This window comes from Gopherus evgoodei, chromosome 9 (assembly GCF_007399415.2).
Source record: "Gopherus evgoodei ecotype Sinaloan lineage chromosome 9, rGopEvg1_v1.p, whole genome shotgun sequence".
Classification (NCBI taxonomy): domain Eukaryota; kingdom Metazoa; phylum Chordata; order Testudines; family Testudinidae; genus Gopherus; species Gopherus evgoodei.
This window is the reverse complement of record NC_044330.1, coordinates 57,949,304-57,968,965: the sequence shown is the minus strand read 5'-3', so window position 1 is coordinate 57,968,965 and position 19,662 is coordinate 57,949,304. Positions and strand designations below refer to the sequence as shown.

The window sequence follows — 19,662 nt, the reverse complement described above, 5'->3', positions numbered from 1 at the left end:
CTCTGTCTGGCACAGCCCTGCTCCCCAGCTCAGGTTGGGCCCCTGCCCTCTCCTTAGCTCGGCCCCACTCTGTTCTAGGTAATATCAGCTCACACAGAGTATGCCCCCTCCCCCAACCTCCTGACTCCCTCATTGGCCTGCCCGACTTTTCAATCAGACTCACCTGAAGCATGGGTCTCTCTCCATTGCTCCTGTGAACTGTCAGTCTCAGGGTCCTGATTTCCCATTAGCCCTTCCCCTTACTTTTTGTACTGGGAGCTAGCCAACCAAAAAAACCTCACTGAGTTTTAGTAAGGGTCTAACAATCCCTTACATATACACTGAAATGTAAGTACAATATTTATATTCCAACTGATTTAGTTGATAATTATATGATAAAATGAGGCAGTAACAATGTTTCAGTACTAGTGTGCTGTGACACTTTTGTATTTTTATGTCTGATTTTATAAGCAAGTAGTTTTTAAGTGAGGTGAAACTTGGGGGTATGCAAGACAAATCAGACTCCGGAAAGGGGTACAGTAGTCTGGAAAGGTTGAGAACCACTAGGGTTAGGGTTTCAGAGGGTAGGGCTACCTGGGCTTGGGTTAGGGTTCCAGGGCCCTCCTAGGCAGCTGTTGCAGACTTAGATCCTCTGTGGATCAGTTGCCCGGAGGGCTGCTGAATACTTATCGAACAGTGGGGGGGCATAATAGCATTCCCAGGTAAGGAAAAATTGCATGTTTCTCTTTCACCACTGCCCATGGGCAAAACAATGGGCAGGTTAGTGACCCTGCTAGAGCTGTTGCAGTGGTGCTTAACACATTTCGAGGGGTCCTGGGAAATCCAAGACTCTGGAAAAATATTGTCTGGTGAGAGAAATGGTAAGAACCAGAATGAATGAGAAGCTTTCAGACACCAACACAAACAGGTTGAAATTTGCTAAGTAATATCTGCTCTTCCTTTCCCTCTGCTAGATATAAGTGCTTACTACTGGTGGACTCTGTGGCATCATTAGGTGGAGCTCCCATCCTCATGGACCAACAGGGTAAGGAACAAAGAACTCATCTTCTTAACTAGAGTATTCATACAATAAACAAGTAAAAAAGTATGTGTGGCTAGAAAGTTCCCCTCTACAGGGGAGGCTGGGGAAAGGGTAACTCTGACTGCCTTAAAAACCAGAGCTCCTGGGCCATTCCAGATGGTGCTTAGGGGCAGGGAAGTTTAGCGGAAGGTTCATCCTAAACCATATTCTCTAGAGTGATTTCTGTTGGGAGAAACTGAGTCTAGGGTAGTGATGAGACCTTCCACTGCAGGTGCTCCCCGAGCTATGGTTAAGCTTCCAGAAGGTAGTGCTATGGCCAAGCTTCCAGAAGGTAGTGCTATGGGCAAGCTTCCAGAAGATAGTGCTATGGACAGGTGCTGAACCTGAATGTCCAAGGGCAGGACATCTCGGGGTAACATTAATGTTCTACATGGTAGGGCCGTCTGGACTATAAGAACGATTCCAGAGGACAAGGCTCCCAAGCTAGGACTATGTTTCCAAGGGTAGGGTTACCCAGGGTTGGGTTAAGGTTACAGTGGAGAGGACTCTCCAAACTACGCTTAGGGAAACAAAGCATGGGGCTCCTTGAGCTGTGGATAGGGTTTCAAAGGGTAAGGCTCTGCAGGATAGGGTTGGTGTTCTAGCACTTTGGGTTGCACAGGCTAGAGTAGGCCTCCTGAGGCTCAGGTTAGGGTTCCAGAGAGTAGGGCACCCTGGGTTTGACTTAGGGTTGTAGAGCCTAAGGCTACCAGGGTAGCCATTCCAACAGACAGGGCTCCCCAAGCAAGGATTAGGCTTCCAGTGTAGGGCTTCTCAGGTTAGGATGAGGGTACAAATGTTAACAGGCAAGGGTGAGTGTTCAAGAGAGTATGACTACCCTGTCTAGCATTAGGGTTTCAGATGTTAAGACTCCCCAGGCTAGGCTTAGGGTTTCAGAGGGCAGGGCTCTCCAGCCTAGGGTTTGGGATCCAGAGGGTAGGGCTCTCCGGACTAGGGTTCGGGATCCAGAGGGTAGGGCTTTCCACCCTAGGGTTCAGGATCCAGAGGGTAGGGCTCTCTGGCCTAGCGTTTGGGATCCAGAGTGCAGGGCTCTCCCTTCTAGGGTTCTGGTTCAAATGGTAGGGCTCTCTGGCCTAGGTTCTGGTTCAGAGGGTAGGGCTCTCCAGCCTAGGGTTCGGGATCCAGAGGGTAGGGCTCTCGGGCATAGGGTTTGGGATCCAGAGTGCAGGGCTCTCCCTTCTAGGGTTCGGGATCCAGAGGGTAGGGCTCTCCAGCCTAGGGTTCGGGATCCAGAGGGTAGGGCTCTCTGGCCTAGGGTTTGGGATCCAGAGTGCAGGGCTCTCCCTTCTAGGGTTCTGGTTCAAATGGTAGGGCTCTCTGGCCTAGGTTCTGGTTCAGAGGGTAGGGCTCTCCAGCCTAGGGTTCGGGATCCAGAGGGTAGGGCTCTCGGGCATAGGGTTTGGGATCCAGAGTGCAGGGCTCTCCCTTCTAGGGTTCTGGTTCAGAGGGTAGGGCTCTTCAGCCTAGGGTTTGAGATCCAGAGGGTAGGGCTTTCCGGCCTAGGGTTTGGGTTCCAGAAGGTGGGGCTGTAATAGCATTTCCTGTTCATAAGAACATAATAGTGTCCATACTGGGTCAGAAAAATGGTCCATCCAGCCCAGTATCCTATCTTCTGACAGTGGCCAATGCCAGGTGCTTCCAAGGGAATGAACAGAACAGAGAAATTTATCGAGTGATCTACCCCCTGTCACCCTGTCCTAGCCTCTGGCAGTCAGAGGCTTAGGGACACCCAGAGCATAGGGTTGTGTCCTGACCATCTCAGCTGATAGCCATAGATCGACCTATCCTGCATGAATTTATCTAATTCTGTTTTTAATTGACTTATACTTTGGCCTTCACAACATCCCCTGGCTATGAGTTCCACAGGTTGACTTATTGTTGTATGAAGAAGTACTTCCTTATGTTTGTTTTATATCTGCTGCCTATTAATTTTATTGGATTACCCCTGGTTTCTGTGTCATGTGAAGGAGTAAATAACACTTCCCTTTTCATTTTCCACATCATTTATGATTTTATAAACCTCTATCATATTCCCCCACCAGATGTCTCTTTTCTAAACGAAACAGTCCCTGTTTTTTTAATCACTCCTCATACAGAAACTGTTCCATACCCCTAGTCATTTTGTTGCCCTTCTCTGCACCTTTTCCAATTCTAATATATCTTTTTTGCAATGGGGAGACCAGCTCTGCACTCAGTATTCAAGATGTGGGTGTACTATGGATTAATATAGGGGCATTATGGTATTTTCTGTCTTATTGTCTCTCTCTTTCCTAATGGTTCCTAACATTCTGTTAGCTTTTTTGACTGCTGCTGCACATTGAGCAGATGTTTTCAGAGAACTATCCATGATGACTCCAAGGTCTCTTTCTGGAGTATGTATAGTTGGGATTATGTTTTCTAATATGCATTACTTTATATTTATCAACATTGAATTTCATCTGCCCAGTCACCCGGTTTTGTGAGATCTCTTTGTAACTGTTCACAGTCATCTTTGGACTTAACTATATTGAGTAATTTTGTGTCATCTGCAAATGTTGCCACCTCACTGTTTACCCCTTTTTCCAAATCATATATGAATATGTTGAACAGCCCTGGTCCCAGTACAGACCTTTGGGGAACCCCATTATTTACCTTTCTCCATTGTGAAAGAAATTCAGGTACAAACCCTTCCTCCCAAAACTGGAAAAAATGTAGTCAGGACCGTAAACCCTCATAGTTTGTGTTCAAAAAGAGACTTAACTCTGACCCATAGCCCTTCTCCTCAATAGACCTATGATTAGTTTGTCGTGTCACTATGGTTCACTAGGGATACTGTCTTCTGGTGTAGTTTCTATTCACTTTCAGGAGTAGTTTAAGCCAGATCACAGGGTGACTAAGAGGCACTAATGGGATACTAAAACCACTCTATCCTTAGGATGATGGATAATGAGTTGAGAATAGTGAATTGTGCATTATGCAGATTGCCCTGGCTGGCTGGCAATGAAATAGTCATTCTAATGTAACATCTGTGCAGCATGAGATGAGATGTCCTGTGTCTTGCAGTGAGTGGTTGAAATGCAAGAGGGTATGTGTTGGAGCTGCTGACCCATATGTAATGAGACATGAGGCATTTCTGAGAAAATGATAGGGTGCAGACAAGCCTGGATTAACACAGGGGCTTTAGGGGCTGCAGTCCAGGGCCTTGGGCTAAGGGGGGTCCCCGCAAAAATAAATCCATAATTATATACATGAATATATATATATATATATATATATATAAAATATATGATCTGTGGTTTGGGATAGAACAAACCTATTTTACTAACATATCTTATTAAAACAACTTCCTGATCATAATTATCATGTGATAAAATCCAATCATGTGCCATTTCTTATTGCTTGGATCTGTGCCACTGTGCAGTGGTTTTATAAAAATGTCGGATAATGGTGCACCTAGAAAATATGGCAGCAGAGCTCAAAAGAGGAAAGTGCAGAAGTTAAAAATGATTAATCGGGAACAGTTGTTAAACAAAATACCAAAATTGACAGGCTATTTCAGTAAACCACCAACAAATGCACCAGATATTAATGATTTGGAAAATAAGTCAACAAGCATCACAAATCCACTCAAGCAAACAACAGCGGCCACAACAGCCAGTCCAGACACAGTCAGTCAGCCAGTTTTGGATGAGAGTGACATAGATGCATGTGATGAAGGCAAAAACGCAGCTAACTTTGACCCATACAACACTGATGCAGCACGTTGGGCCCAATAAATGAAACAGTGTAATCTTATTGGATCACAAAGGGGCCAACACTGTGTCAAAACAAACATTGTGATTTTTCAGTGTCTGAAAAACAATACAAAAACCAGAAACGGTGTTTATTGAAAAGCCTCTTCACATATACTCTTCAAAATGGGGAATCTGTACCTCCTGAGTGGCTTCTTTATTTTCTATCAACAGAGTCCGTTGTTTTTTTTTGTGTGTGTGTCAATTGTTTGGAGATTCATCCTCTCATACAAGGGCATTTAGTGGTTGTGGCTTTAATGACTGGAAACATGATGCAGTTTGTGTTGTCGAGCACGAGAGCAACATTTGTCACAGAAATGCAATGCTTACTGGGATTTCTCCGACGCAAGCCAAAGGGCAAATTGACTTGGAACTGGAAAAATAGTTTGAAACTGACCTTGCTTATTAGAAAGAGGTCCTCAGACTGTTTGTTGAAGTTGTTAAGTTACTGGCAGAGTGTGGGCTTTCTTTCAAAGGAGACAATGAAACTGTTGGATCCCCCAATAACGGGAATTACTTGGGCGCCTTAGAATTATTGAGTCAGTTTGATCCTTTTCTAAAGGATTAATCATTAATGATCTGGATGATGGGATGAATTGTACCCTCAGCAAGTTTGCAGATGACACTAAGATGGAGGGAGAGGTAGATATGCTGGAGGGTAGGGACAGGGACAGACTGGCTAACCTAGTAAGGAGGGCTTAAAACTAGGTTCGACGGGGACAGGTGAGCAAACCCCACAGGTAAGTGGGGAACAAGACCTGGGAGATGGGTTGGAAACAGGAGGGAGCACGGGCTATAATGGCAGAGAGGAAGGAGGGTCAGGGCAAAGCTGGGAGGCAAGATCAAACCAGTATCTTAGATGCCTATATACAAATGCAAGAAGTATGGATAATAAGCAGGAAGAACTGGAAGTGCTAATAAATAAATACAACTATGACATTGTTGGCATTACTGAAACTTGGTGGGATAATACACACGACTGGAATGTTGGTGTGGATGGGTATAGTTTGCTCAGGAAGGATAGACAGGGGAAAAAGGGAGGAGGTGTTGCCTTATATATTAAAAATGTACACACTTGGACTGAGGTGGAGATGGACATAGGAGACGGAAGTGTTGAGAGTCTCTGGGTTAGGCTAAAAGGGGTAAAAAACACAGGTGATGTCGTGCTGGGAGTCTACTACAGGCCACCTAATCAGGTGGAAGAGATGGATGAGGCTTTTTTCAAACAACTAACAAAATCATCCAAAGTCCAAGATTTGGTGGTGATGGGGGACTTCAACTATCCAGATATATGTTGGGAAAATAACACCACGGGGCACAGACTATCCAATAAGTTCCTGGACTGCATTGCAGACAACTTTTTATTTCAGAAAGTTGAAAAAGCTACTAGGGGGGAAGCTGTTCTAGACTTGATTTTAACAAATAGAGAGGAACTTGTTGAGAATTTGAAAGCAGAAGGAAGCTTGGGTGAAAGTGATCATGAAATCATAGAATTTGCAATTCTAAGGAAGGGTAGAAGGGAGTACAGCAGAATAGAGAAAATGGATTTCAGGAAGGCGGATTTTGGTAAGCTCAGAGAGCTGATAGGTAAGGTCCCATGGGAATCGAGACTGAGGGGAAAAACAACTGAGGAGAGTTGGCAGTTTTTCAAAGGGACACTATTAAGGGCCCAAAAGCAAGCTATTCCGATGGTTAGGAAAGATAAAAAATGTGGCAAAAGACCACCTTGGCTTAACCACGAGATCTTGCGTGACCTACAAAATAAAAAGGCGTCATATAAAAAATGGAAACTAGGTCAGATTACAAAGGATAAATATAGGCAAATAACACAGGAATGCAGAGGCAAGATTAGAAAGGCAAAGGCACAAAATGAACTCAAACTAGCTATGGGAATAAAGGGAAACAAGGAGACTTTTTATCAATACATTAGAAGCAAGAGGAAGACCAAGGACAGGGTAGGCCCACTGCTCAGTAAGGAGGGGGAAACAGTAACGGGAGACTTGGAAATGGCAGAGATGCTTAATGACGTCTTTGTTTCGGTCTTCACTGAGAAGTCTGAAGGAATGTCTAATATAGTGAATGCTTATGGGAAGAGGGTAGGTTTAGAAGATAAAATAAAAAAAGAGCAAGTAAAAAATCACTTAGAAAAGTTAGATGCCTGCAAGTCACCAGGGCCTGATGAAATGCATCCTAGAATACTCAAGGAGTTAATAGAAGAGGTATCTGAGCCTCTAGCTATTATCTTTGGGAAATCATGGGAGACGGGGGAGATTCCAGAAGACTGGAAGGGGGCAAATATAGTGTCCATCTATAAAAAGGGAAATAAAAACAACCCAGGAAACTACAGACCAGTTAGTTTAACTTCTGTGCCAGGGAAGATAATGGAGCAGGTAATTAAAGAAATCATCTGCAAACACTTGGAAGATGGTAAGGTGATAGGGAATAGCCAGCATGGATTTGTAAAGAACAAATCGTGTCAAACTAATCTGATAGCGTTCTTTGATAGGATAACGAGCCTTGTGGATAAGGGAGAAGCGGTGGATGTGATATACCTAGACTTTAGTAAGGCATTTGATACGGTCTCGCATGATATTCTTATAGATAAACTAGGAAAGTACAATTTAGATGGGGCTACTATAAGGTGGGTGCATAACTGGCTGGATAACCGTACTCAGAGAGTAGTTGTTAATGGCTCCCAATCCTGCTGGAAAGGTATAACAAATGGGGTTCCGCAGGGGTCTGTTTTGGGACCGGTTCTGTTCAATATCTTCATCAACGATTTAGATGTTGGCATAGAAAGTACGCTTATTAAGTTTGCGGACGATACCAAACTGGGAGGGATTGCAACTGCTTTGGAGGACAGGGTCAAAATTCAAAATGATCTGGACAAATTGGAGAAATGGTCTGAAGTAAACAGGATGAAGTTCAATAAAGATAAATGCAAAGTGCTCCACTTAGGAAGGAACAATCAGTTTCACACATACAGAATGGGAAGAGACTATCTAGGAAGGAGTATGGCAGAAAGAGATCTAGGGGTCATAGTAGACCACAAGCTTAATATGAGTCAACAGTGTGATACTGTTGCAAAAAAAGCAAATGTGATTCTGGGATGCATTAACAGGTGTGTTGTAAACAAGACACAAGAAGTCATTCTTCCGCTTTACTCTGCGCTGGTCAGGCCTCAGCTGGAGTATTGTGTCCAGTTCTGGGCACCGCATTTCAAGAAAGATGTGGAGAAATTGGAGAGGGTCCAGAGAAGAACAACAAGAATGATTAAAGGTCTTGAGAACATGACCTATGAAGGAAGGCTGAAGGAGTTGGGTTTGTTTAGTTTGGAAAAGAGAAGACTGAGAGGGGACATGATAGCAGTTTTCAGGTATCTAAAAGGGTGTCATCAGGAGGAGGGAGAAAACTTGTTCACCTTAGCCTCCAATGATAGAACAAGAAGCAATGGGCTCAAACTGCAGCAAGGGAGTGTCATAAACAGATAACTAAGGGTTAATGTCTCTTTCACCTGAAGCACCTGACCAGAGGACCAATCAGGAAACCGGATTTTTTCAACTTTGGGTGGAGGGAATTTTGTGTCTGAGGTCTTTGTCTGTCTGCCTGCTTTCTCTGAGCTTTGGAGAAGTAGTTTCTGCTTTCTAATCTTCTGTTTCTAAGTGTAAGGACAAAGAGATCAGATAGTAAGTTATATGGTTTCTTTTCTTTGGTATTTGCATGAATATAAGTGCTGGAGTGCTTTGATTTGTATTCTTTTTGAATAAGGCTGTTTATTCATATTTCTTTTAAGCAACTGACCCTGTATTTGTCACCTTAATACAGAGAGACCATTTGTATGTATTTTTTCTTTCTTTTTATATAAAGCTTTCTTTTTAAAACCTGTTGAAGTTTTTTTTTTTACTGGGAAATTTCAGGGAAATTGAATCTGTACTCACCAGGGAATTGGTGGGAGAAAGAAATCAGGGGGAGATCTGTGTGTGTTGGATTTGCTAGCCTGATTTTGCATTCCCTCTGGGTGAAGAGGAAAGTGCTTTTGTTTCCAGGACTGGGAACGGAGAGGGGGAGTCACTCTGTCTGGATTCACAGAGCTTGTGTCTGTGTATCTCTCCAGGAACACCTGGAGGGGGGAAGGGAAAAAGGATTATTTCCCTTTGTTGTAAGACTCAAGGGACTTGGGTCTTGGGGTCCCCAGGGAAGGTTTCTCACGGGGACCAGAGTGCCCCAAAACACTCTAATTTTTTGGGTGGTGGCAGCAAGTACCAGGTCCAAGCTGGTAACTAAGCTTGGAGGTTTTCATGCTAACCCCCATATTTTGGACGCTAAGGTCCAAATCTGGGACTAAAGTTATGACAGGGAGATTTAGGTTGGACATTAGGAAAAAGTTCCTAACTGTCAGGGTAGTTAAACACTGGAATAGATTGCCTAGGGAAGTTGTGCAATCTCCATCTCTGGAGATATTTAAGAGTAGGTTAGATAAATGTCTATTAGGGATGGTCTAGACAATATTTGGTCCTGCCATAAGGGCAGGGGACTGGACTCGATGACCTCTCGAGGTCCCTTCCAGTCCTGGAGTCTATGAGGGCCCAGAGTGACCTAGACAAATTGGAGAATTGGGCCAAAAGAAATCTGATGAGGTTCAACAAGGACAAGTGCAGAGTCCTATACTTATGAAGGAAGAATCCCATGCACCACTACACTCTGGCTTAGCAGCAGTTCAGCAGAAAAGAAACTGGGGATTACAGTGGATGAGAAGCTGGATATGAGTCAGCAGTGTGCTCACGTTGCCAAGAAGGCCAACGGCATATTGGGCTGTATTAATAGGAGCATTGCCAGCAGATTGAGGGAAGTGATTATTCCCCTCTATTCGGCACTGGTGAGGCCACATCTGGAGTATTACATCCAGTTTTGGTCCCCCCACTACAGAAGGGATGTGGACAAATTGGAGAGAGTCCAGCAGAGGGCAATGAAAATGATTAGGGGGCTGGGGCACATGACTTACGAGGAGACGCTGAAGGAACTGGGGTTATTTAGTCTGGAGAAGAGAAGAGTGAGGGGGGATTTGATAGCAGCCTTCAACTACCTGAAGGGGGATTCCAAAGAGGATGGAACGCGGCTGTTCTCAGTGGAGGCAGATGACAGAACAAGGAGCAATGGTCTCAAGTTGCAGTGGGGAAGGTCTAGATTGGATATTAGGAAACACTATTTCACTAGGAGGGTGATGAAGCACTGGAATGGGTTACCTAGGGAGGTGGTGGAATCTCCATCCTTAGAGGTTTTTAAGGCCCGGCTTGACAAAGCCCTGGCTGGGATGATTTAGTTGGTGTTGACCCTGCTTTGAACAGGGGATTGGACTAGATGACCTCCTGAGTTGTCTTCCAATCCTAATATTCTATGATTCTATGAACATTAAAGAAATACGGGAATGCTGGTAAGGAAGGTCTTCATACCTTTCTTATATGATTTGTGAGGAATTTATAACTTTAATGGGACAAAGGGTGCTTTCAGAAATAAACAGTCAGTTGCAGATTGCAAAGAACTTTTCAATTATTGTAGATTCCACTCCTGACATATCCCACGTAGATCAACTTATGTTCATTGTCCGCTGTGTGTCGCAAGAGGGGCAGATTCAAGAGCATTTTCTTAAATTTCTCGCAGTAACAAGTCAGTTTTGACAGTTTTGCAGAAGATGGACATTGACGTAACAAATTGAGATGTCAGTGTTATGACAATGCTAATAACATGTCAGGGGCATATAAAGGTCTGCAATCACAAATTCAGGAGATAAACCCTTTAGTAGAATGGGTACCTTGTGCAGCTCATCTCTCAATTTGAGCTTATGCTCAAATGAATGTGTTAGTCTCTAAGGTGCCACAAGTACTCCTGTTCTTTTTACTATCAATTTAGTTGGGATTTTGAGCATAAACTGCTTCTTGGAGGCAAATACTTTGTTTTGTTCTATCACTTTTAAATTTCTGCTTGAAATCAACCACTCGCTGGCAAATTGTTACTGCAAGATTAGAGCCAAATGACAATAAGCGAATCGAGATGTGAAAGCTCTTTCAGATACAAGGTAGTCAGCACATGCCCAGGCTACAAAAGCACTACAGCTGAATTATAAAAATATTCAGGAATCTCTCCGAAAACTAGCAGACAATTCAAATCGGAACCCAAAAACATGCAACGATGCTCCATCACAGGTCATGAAAATGGACAAAGCTGCAAATTGTTTTTCTTTGCAACCTCTGGAACCCTTTTCAAGCAACAAGCGCTGCACTTCAGGCTGTTGACCTTGACTTGCCTAATGCTATAAAGTTGGTGAGCTCTTTAAAGGATTTTGTGGCTGGTCTACGAGTTCAGTTTGACAGCTTTGAAACTACCACTAAACAAATGACACCTCGAGTTTTTCAACAGTATAAATCGGAAAAGCACTGTGAACTGAAGTGTAAAAAACAACAGGACGAAACTGGGGAGCTGGACTGTAAGCTGTCAGGCCTAGAGAAATCTTGCGTGGAGCTTTTCAATGTTGTTATTGATAAATCTGTTGCAGAGCCGCATTGCAGGTATGAGGCATACAAAGGGGTATGCGGCAACTTCAGATGTATGAATTATCTTCATCTACTTTCTGCATCAGAACTACATGATTCAGCTGTTAAACTACAAAACAAATATAGTACCAATTTACAAGAGGATTTTGCAAATTAACTGGTTCAATTTAGGGAGTTCACAAAACACAAGGAAAACAAAATAGCAAAGACACTACTTCTCGTTTTAAGACAATGGCGTCCGCAGTCTGTGTTTCTCAATGTAGATATTGCCTTATGGATTTTTTTGACACTGCCGGTAACTAACACTGGAGGAGAACAATTGTTTTTAAAACTGACGCTAATAAAAAACAAGCTGAGGTCAAGAATGGATCAGATGAGACTGAATAATTTGACTCTAATGTCAATAGAGTATGATTTGCTTCGTCAACTGGATTTCAGTTACATCATCGAAGATTCCTCAGCCCTGAAGACCAGAAAGAAACTAATATAACAGCTGTTCTAAGGTATGAAGTAGGCTATTCTGAATTAACTTAACTATATTCTACATGTTTTAAGACTGAAATGTAAACACAGAACGGCTTTATGTTAATTAAAAGGCAAGTTTAGTATAGAATTAATAGCTTCGATGCCATAATTGTGATCCTTTTCTTTTAAATTAGGATAAAGGCTTGTATACAGGGGCCCCACAAAATCTAATAGCCCCAGGCCCACAGGAGAGTTAATCCGGCCCTGGGTGCAGAAGTGGGCTCCTAATGGAAAGCTAGTTGCTAGTCAGGACTGGAAGGATGGTGTCACTGCCTTTCCTCCACAATCAATCTGAAATGGCTGGGCTTCTAACACTACTTTTCCATTTAACACAGGTATTGACATCTTGTACTCAGGATCTCAAAAAGTCTTGAATGCTCCCCCTGGCAGTTCCCCCATCTCCTTCAGTGAGCGAGCCAGGTGAGGACAATACCACCATCCCTGTAGATTGTGAAACACGTGCACGGGTCCAGGGAGAGGTGCTCATGTACACAACACCAGGGAGAGGCAGGCTAAGCAGCAGGTGACTCAGGTCCACAGATGTGTAGAAGCACCTACACAGGTTGAACAACGTCTCTGAAAGAGGAGAAAGGTGGCCCACATTCAACCCTCTGTTACACATGGGCAAGTCCAGCCCAAGGTGTTCAAGCACCCAGAAATATCCTCTCTCCCGGTGACTGAGACCACTGATTCCTAAGTGTACAGAAGGGTGATCACTCAGCCCTCCAGCAGCAGGGCTGTCGCTCCTGGGGGCAGTGCCGCTGGAATCTAGGAGACCCCTCCCATGAGTCAGCGTCGCGCCATGAGAGGAAGGGTGGCAGGCTCGGGCCCTATGTCATATGAGGGGGGAGTAAAAGCAGCCACTGACCAGGCCTGACAACTTCCAATTAAGCCTGAGGTGCAGGCATTACCCCTGCAGCCCCAGCCTGTCAGAGCCTCCCCAGTACACAGGAGCCCTCTGCGCCCACAGCCAGTTCAAGCTGCAGGAAGCCAGGCACTGGCACTGTCTCACTGGGTCAGTTCTGGCCAGTGCAGTGGCTGCCTTTTCCCTCATGGGGCAGTCAGCAGGATTCCTTTCTATCTCACCATTATCTAGTCTGTTGAATCGATCTCGGTCCCAGCAGTTCCTCTGTCAATGTCACGTCTGAGTGCTACCCAGGCAACCCCTCCCTTCCCTAGCCAGAGGGAGTAAGCTCGACTAGTTAACAATAACCATATCTACCTCATATCTAGCGCTTCCCTTGGCAGATATCAAAGTGCCTTACAGGAGGGCACTATTGTTATCCCCATTTTACAGGTGGGGAAACTGAGGAACGGAGGGGCCAGGAGTGTATCTGTGTGGTGCATGTAGCGGGAGAACTAAGTAAAGGTTCTGGCTGGAGGGCAGAGCTCCTCAGATCAGTTACTCAGCTTTGTCATATCCATGTTCTCAGGAAGAAGATTTTCAGCAGGAGGACGAAGCCACCTTCCTTCTTCCTGGACATGGGCTGGCTGGCCAATTATTGGGGCTGTGACGACAAGCCAAGAATGTGAGGGGAGAGCTTTGGGATGTCCTGGAAGCAGCTCTCTGACCAGGGATTTAACACACCATGACCTGAGTCCAGATGGGCTTTCATCCAAATCACAAAGCATTTCCACTTCAGTCCAAATTGAAATCCCACCCAAATCCCACCTGAACTCAGCACTCACCCCGGCTCCATAACTGACATCCATTCAGACCTCACAACTTATCTACTTCTCATCTAAACTTCAACCTGACCCCAAACCCCTTGTGTCCACCCTCAGCCTAACCCTGAGCTAATTCTCATTCTTCCCCCAAAACTAATTCATGCCCCACCCCCATTATCTCACTAGAAGAGGAGAGGTGAACCAGAGAATACAGTACTTCTCACACAACACCAGCTTACAGCATCCTGCTATCTGCATCCTTGGCATCAGCAGATTCTGGGCTGCTGCTTAGTCTTCATGCAGTTCCAACTTCTGATGTTAGTGTAGTGCCAGGGCCGGCTTTAGGCCAACTCCCCGGAATCGGGCCCCGTGCCTAAGGGGGCCCCACTCCAGGGGTCTTCGGCAGCATTTCAGCAGCGGAGGCCTGGTTCTGGGGGTCTTTGGCAGCATTTCAGCGGCAGGGGGTCTGCTCCGGGGGTCTTCAGTGGCAGGGGGGTCCTTCGGTGTTGCAGAAGACCTGGAGAGAACGCCCTGCCGCCAAAGTGCCCCGAAGCCCTGGATGCCGAGTATTCAAATCAGGCCCCATGGGTCATAAATCCAGCCCTGGTAGTGACCTCATTTCATTTCATTTTCCCCTTGCTATGGTGGGATAGAAAGAGGAGGTCAGGCTGAAGTATGGTTTTTGGTGGCTTAGCCTCCAGGATCTGTGTAGGTTTCAGTATTGATTGTAATGTATTGATTTGATCCAATAATGTATTTAGTCCATGTGGTCATGAGCCCTTCTCCAGCATGTCGCATATATATTACAGGTACCATCATACTGCACCAATCAATAGCTTCTTCAGCCTGAGGGAAGGCTTGGCAATCCTTGCAGAACAGGTGAGCAATGGTAGGAGACACTCGGGCCAGGCAGGCTGGGGAAAGGCAAAGAGAAGGAACATGAATGGGAAAATGATACTGGGACTATCATCACCAAGCTGGTTGCTGGGATTGCTATTTAGAAATGCAGTTGAAGATAACACTGCTATTTTTTTAAAGTATTTATGTGCTTAAAGATGCCAACATTGGCCAGGTGGGATTTTCAAATGGAGCTAGGTATCTGTCTGCCTCTGTAGGCACCTAAATGCCTTTAAAAATCTGTGCTTGGTGCTTATGGAAGAAACCAGTTGGACAGCCCTGGAGACTGAAGTCTTTTATTTAACCACAGTATGGGCAGCTGCCAGGCAAATATCAAAGTGTGTATCTAGTGCCTCTCCAGGAGGGATAGTTCAATCTCCATCGCCATTCAGTCCTGGCCTCTTGCTGAGCTTGCCAGGCAGGAGGCCAATCTTGGGGGAGCTGCTTTTTGTTTTAGAAACGCCCCCAAGGACTGGGCTCGGTTTGTGCAGCCACGAGCGGCTAACAAATTGTGGTCATTCCAGACCTGGGCTAGATGGAAACTGGTGCTTGGGAGGTGAGAGGCCCCATCAAGGGTCACTTGAGCCGCCTTCTCCCCATCAAGATGAAATGTTAAATCGACCTATCTGACCCGGGATTTGTGTCTGCCTGTCACATGCATGGCCCTGGGACAGTAACCTCCTAGCTAATGGCTGTGCTCTTCTCCCCATTGGCCCAGGGGCTGGAGAACTCCTGGAAGCGTCACAAGGAGAACTGTCTCTACCTCTGTGCAGGGCTGCAGGAGCTGGGTCTCCAGCTCTTTGTGAAGGAACAGGTAGGACTTGGGCTGATATTACTGGACACTGCATAGGACCTGCTGGATCACTGATGTTGTTAGATTGACACTGTGGATGCAGTGTTGTCTGGCTGGGCTACAGAGAAAGGGAGCTAAGGGGATAGTTTGAGACAGATGAGGCCAGATCCTCAGCTGATGTAAATCTATGTAGCTCCACTGACACTGGCAGAACTATGCTGATTGACCCCAGCTGGGGATCTCGCCCAGCTCTGAATTTCTCAGGAGGTTTCACATGCTGGGAGATTCCCAGCCAACCCAGGATGGAAAAGCAGGATCGTCCCCATAGAAAGGAATTTTTGTTCCAGACGGCAAAGTTTGCAGCAAGGTACAGAAGGAATGGGGAAGAGGGGGAAGAGGACTGTTTACACATGCTCAGAGGAGACCTCCTGCATGGATCTCTCTATTTTTCAGGAGGTGCGGCTCCCGACAATCACCACCTTTGTACTGCCTGAGGGATATGACTGGAAGGAGGTCACAGAGTTTATTATGAATAAACATGCAATTGAGATCTCAGGAGGCCTGGGACCATCAGCAGGGAAGGTAGGTACAAGCTGCCAGCCAGGGTCGGACTATGCTAATGTCTGTGGCTAGTGAGGTACTTGAGCTTGCTACAAATGCTCATATGGATCTCAACAGATTATGGGCCAGGTTCTTTTCTCAGTTCCCTCTGTTATATCTAGAGCAGCTCCATTGACATCACTGGAATGATACTGGTGGAACATCACCCTAGTGCTACATTATATGTGTTTTATGTATCCAACCAAGAACTTGCCTTGATCCTGATAGTGCCACCAGTGTCATCAGCCTCCTGGTTCCCTCCTTGCTGCTTAATAAGAACCTCAGAATCCATTGCCCGCAAAGGAACTCCCAGTCTGGTGTCAGGAAGGTACCAAGTGAGCCAGTTTCCTTGACAGAAATAGGTCCTTTCACCTGGGGCCAAGGAGTGATTTGGTATCTGAGGATTTCCCTAAATGAGCGTCTGCCTTTGCTGAGTCCCAATGACTTTCAGCACTGGTCTGGATAGGCTTGTGAAGAGTGGAGTCCAGGAGATATGCTGAACCCCCAGCTCATCCAATCACAGACTCCTTTCCAAATAGATCCTTCGGGCCTTCCATAGGGAATGCAGCCCAAGACTGATACAAACTGCTGCATCAGGGCTTCATGCACTGAGATCCAGAAATAAGCAAACTTGGAGAAAAAGCTGTCTCTAGATAAGGCCTGGCATGCTGTGCTCTTACAGCCACTTGCAAAATAAGCAGTGACTATTAGGAACCTGTAGCAGGGTTTACCACCCTTCTGTAGCCAACCACAGTGATACAGATGAGTCCTGCCCCAGTTTCCCTCACAGTCCACAGGGCTGGCCAAGTTGCTCTTCTCCACCTTCCTGCTGCTGCTTCCTACTCCCCTTTCTCAACTGCTGCCTGGTTCTCTATAGAGGTCAGGTGCCCTCTATCAGGCAACCAACTAGACACAGATGAACTGGACCGATTTCCTCTTAAAGAGGCCAGTTGCTGTGTGAGGGAATTCTAACATAGACATCTGTTTAATTAGGGGCTGTAATAACAAACAACCTCCTTCCCCCCCAATACACAACATTATGTGTGTGGTAGAAGGTGTGTGGCAGAATAGAAGGTATGTGGTAGGGGGTGTAGCATTTGTAGGTCTTTCCAAGAGAGAATGGAATTGCTTGTAGAAAAATTTGCGAAAGCAAATTTCGGAGGAGAAGAAAAGCTAGTCTTTGTTCTTTCCATGTTTTCCTTGTTTGTGTCAATGAATGCAAATTAAAAGAGAATACCTAAGACAGCTACATTAAAGAGTCTTTTTCTGTAGGCTTGTTACTAACCAGTCATTACCCTAAACTGGAAAAGACTAGGGAAAATGGGAAAGTTCAAATGCAATCATTTATTAGAGGAGAGGGAAGCTCCAATAACAGCATGAGATTTATGCTGGCTTTAGGTCAAGTGCTCTGAGCACTTTTTCCAAGCCTCAGTAGAGAGTTTACCTTGTTCTGGACTGGGCATAACACTTGTGAGAAGCTTGCAGACTTATAGGGATGAGTTTTTAAGCAAAGCTATTCTTGCAGGGCCTTGGCTAGGAGGACCTAGGTTGACCATTGGTTCCTTATTTTAAGAGCTGTTCCTTATTGGAGGCATGATCCAACTCCTACTGAAGTCAATAGAAAGACTCCCATTGATTTCAATAGGAATTGGATCAACCCAAGTCAATATATGAGGTACTTTTCTCCAGTAGTCATAAGGAATAGTATAACAAGATATAAAGGGATGAATAAAGCATTGGGAGGGCAGCTCCTTACAAATAAGCTTTGTTTTAGTGTTTCATATAATGTCATTTATTATCTCTAACTGTAGGTGGTCACCCTAGGAGGAAATCAGCCACAAAGTTGCTCCCTAGTGTATTTTATCTTTGACATACTGGCCAGCAGAGCTAAAGCAGGTGCCACCAAAGAAGCTGAAGATTTCTTGTGTTTTCATTTTACTTGTATTTGCTTAAATTATTGATAAAAACAATTACATCTATGTGGTCTGATTCCTCCATTGCCATGCACCTTCTGCAGCGTACACTACTGCAATGTGGCTGTGACGGCAGCTTGACTCCATTTTGATCTGCTACCTTTTTACACCTCCTTTGCATTCACTTTGCCCAGGCATAAGTGACCGTACATAGTGCAGGGCACTGGAGAATCCGGCCCATTGTATGGTATGTGTGTAGGAAGTCACTGGTATGGGTCTCACCTCCTCCATGAACCTTGCATCCCCTGCAGACATGCAATCCGACATGTCACTGGGCCAACCCTGGAGAACCAATTTGATCTCATCAATATTTACTACTTTCTACTGAGTTTCTTTTTTTCTCAATTTCAGGTTCTTCGAATAGGACTCATGGGCTATAACTCCACCAAATTCAATGTGGACCGAGTCCTCCATGCCCTGAAAGATGCCCTCCAGCACTGCCACAAGAACAAGCTGTGAGCAGCTCCCAGTGCAGCTGCAGACACAAGTACAGAGAAATCATTTCAGGCCTTGCTAATGCCACTGTCTTCTCCTGAACTCAAGCAGGAGGCTGAAGTGGGGCCACTGCTCTCATTTCCCTCATGTCTGTTGCCCGATGAAATATTGATGAGCGCCTGACCAGCTGCAGCACCCTACAGGGGAAAAATGAACCACGCCATACCCAGGGAGCCATGCTCCATTGAGAATTGATTGTTTGCAGTGTTAGGTGGATCTGCACATGGATATTCAGAGTTTTTGCTTTATTGATGAATGACCAAGACTTGATCTGGCAGCATTCAGGTGAAGGATGAGGCAAAAGGGATGTGGAGGACTTGGGAGCACAGTGGAACCTGATTCTGCATCAGTGAGAGTGCTGCTGGACACCTTGGTGCTCCTGCCTAGCAGTGACAGCAAGGCCAGAGAGGTGAGCACCAAGCTAAAGTTAAGTCCTGGTCTCCTCAGCCAGGCCTATTCTCTTCCTGTGCCCTCCCCCTTTCACACCCTGCCCTCTTTTAAGACAGCGGACATGCAGGCGTGTGCTGAGTGCCAAGGGCTGGCCTGGTGTTTATCTATACCCTCTGTGCCTGCTCTGTTCACACCTGCCCTCCAGCACAACAGCTTTGCACTCCCTGCTGCACACTGACTTGCAGGTCCATGGATTCCTGGGATCAAGGCTTCATATTCCTCCTCCTTCTTGCCCTCTGCCATGTTAGTCCTTTCGGCATGAGTACAGCAGCCTGGACGGCCTCACAATCCTGCTTACAGTGGTCCCACAAACAGGAAACTACATCATCAAAGCAGGTATTACAACCAATCAGGAACTTGGAAGCTCCCTTCAACTGCCAAGCTCTACTGGCACACCCATGCAAAAGCATATGCTATATACACGTGTAAATTCACTGGTGCACAGGGCATGACCCCAGAATAGATCATACTGCGTTAATAAACAGCGACATATGGCACAGCACAGTTGTGTGTCACTCTGATTTGCTACAGAACAGCATACTTCCAGTAGCAGAAGGCACAGTACAACTGACCAGCAATACTAGGAGTAATTCCAGGGGTCATGGCTTACCGTGCACTGACTGGAGCTCAGCTATGCAGCCATGTGGTAGTACTGTACTTGAGTGTGTCATACACAGAGAACTGTCTTGTGTCCATTCATCTAGCGATTCAAAGGCAGAGGACTGAAAAGGGTCTATGTGCCATGCGTAGCCCCTTCACCTCTCCTGTGCTGGTGACACTCTGGTGTCAACATCTGGCCTCCATCACAAGCTTATTTCAGCTCTGTCCCAACTGCTCTTTTTCCCATTTGTACAATGTGAAG

General features: G+C 45.5%; 1 protein-coding gene across 1 annotated transcript in view; it reads left to right on the top strand.

Moving 5' to 3' along the window:
- Positions 1–18,314, top strand: part of AGXT (alanine--glyoxylate and serine--pyruvate aminotransferase) — a 30,012-nt gene extending 11,698 nt beyond the window's left edge. Inside the window, exons 5-11 of the mRNA XM_030575797.1 lie at positions 954–1,024; positions 12,260–12,344; positions 13,358–13,453; positions 14,402–14,471; positions 15,208–15,303; positions 15,736–15,864; positions 18,207–18,314. Coding sequence (XP_030431657.1) covers positions 954–1,024; positions 12,260–12,344; positions 13,358–13,453; positions 14,402–14,471; positions 15,208–15,303; positions 15,736–15,864; positions 18,207–18,314 — 655 coding nt within the window. The remainder of the gene's footprint in view (positions 1–953; positions 1,025–12,259; positions 12,345–13,357; positions 13,454–14,401; positions 14,472–15,207; positions 15,304–15,735; positions 15,865–18,206) is intronic.
- The last annotated feature ends 1,348 nt before the right edge of the window (positions 18,315–19,662 follow it).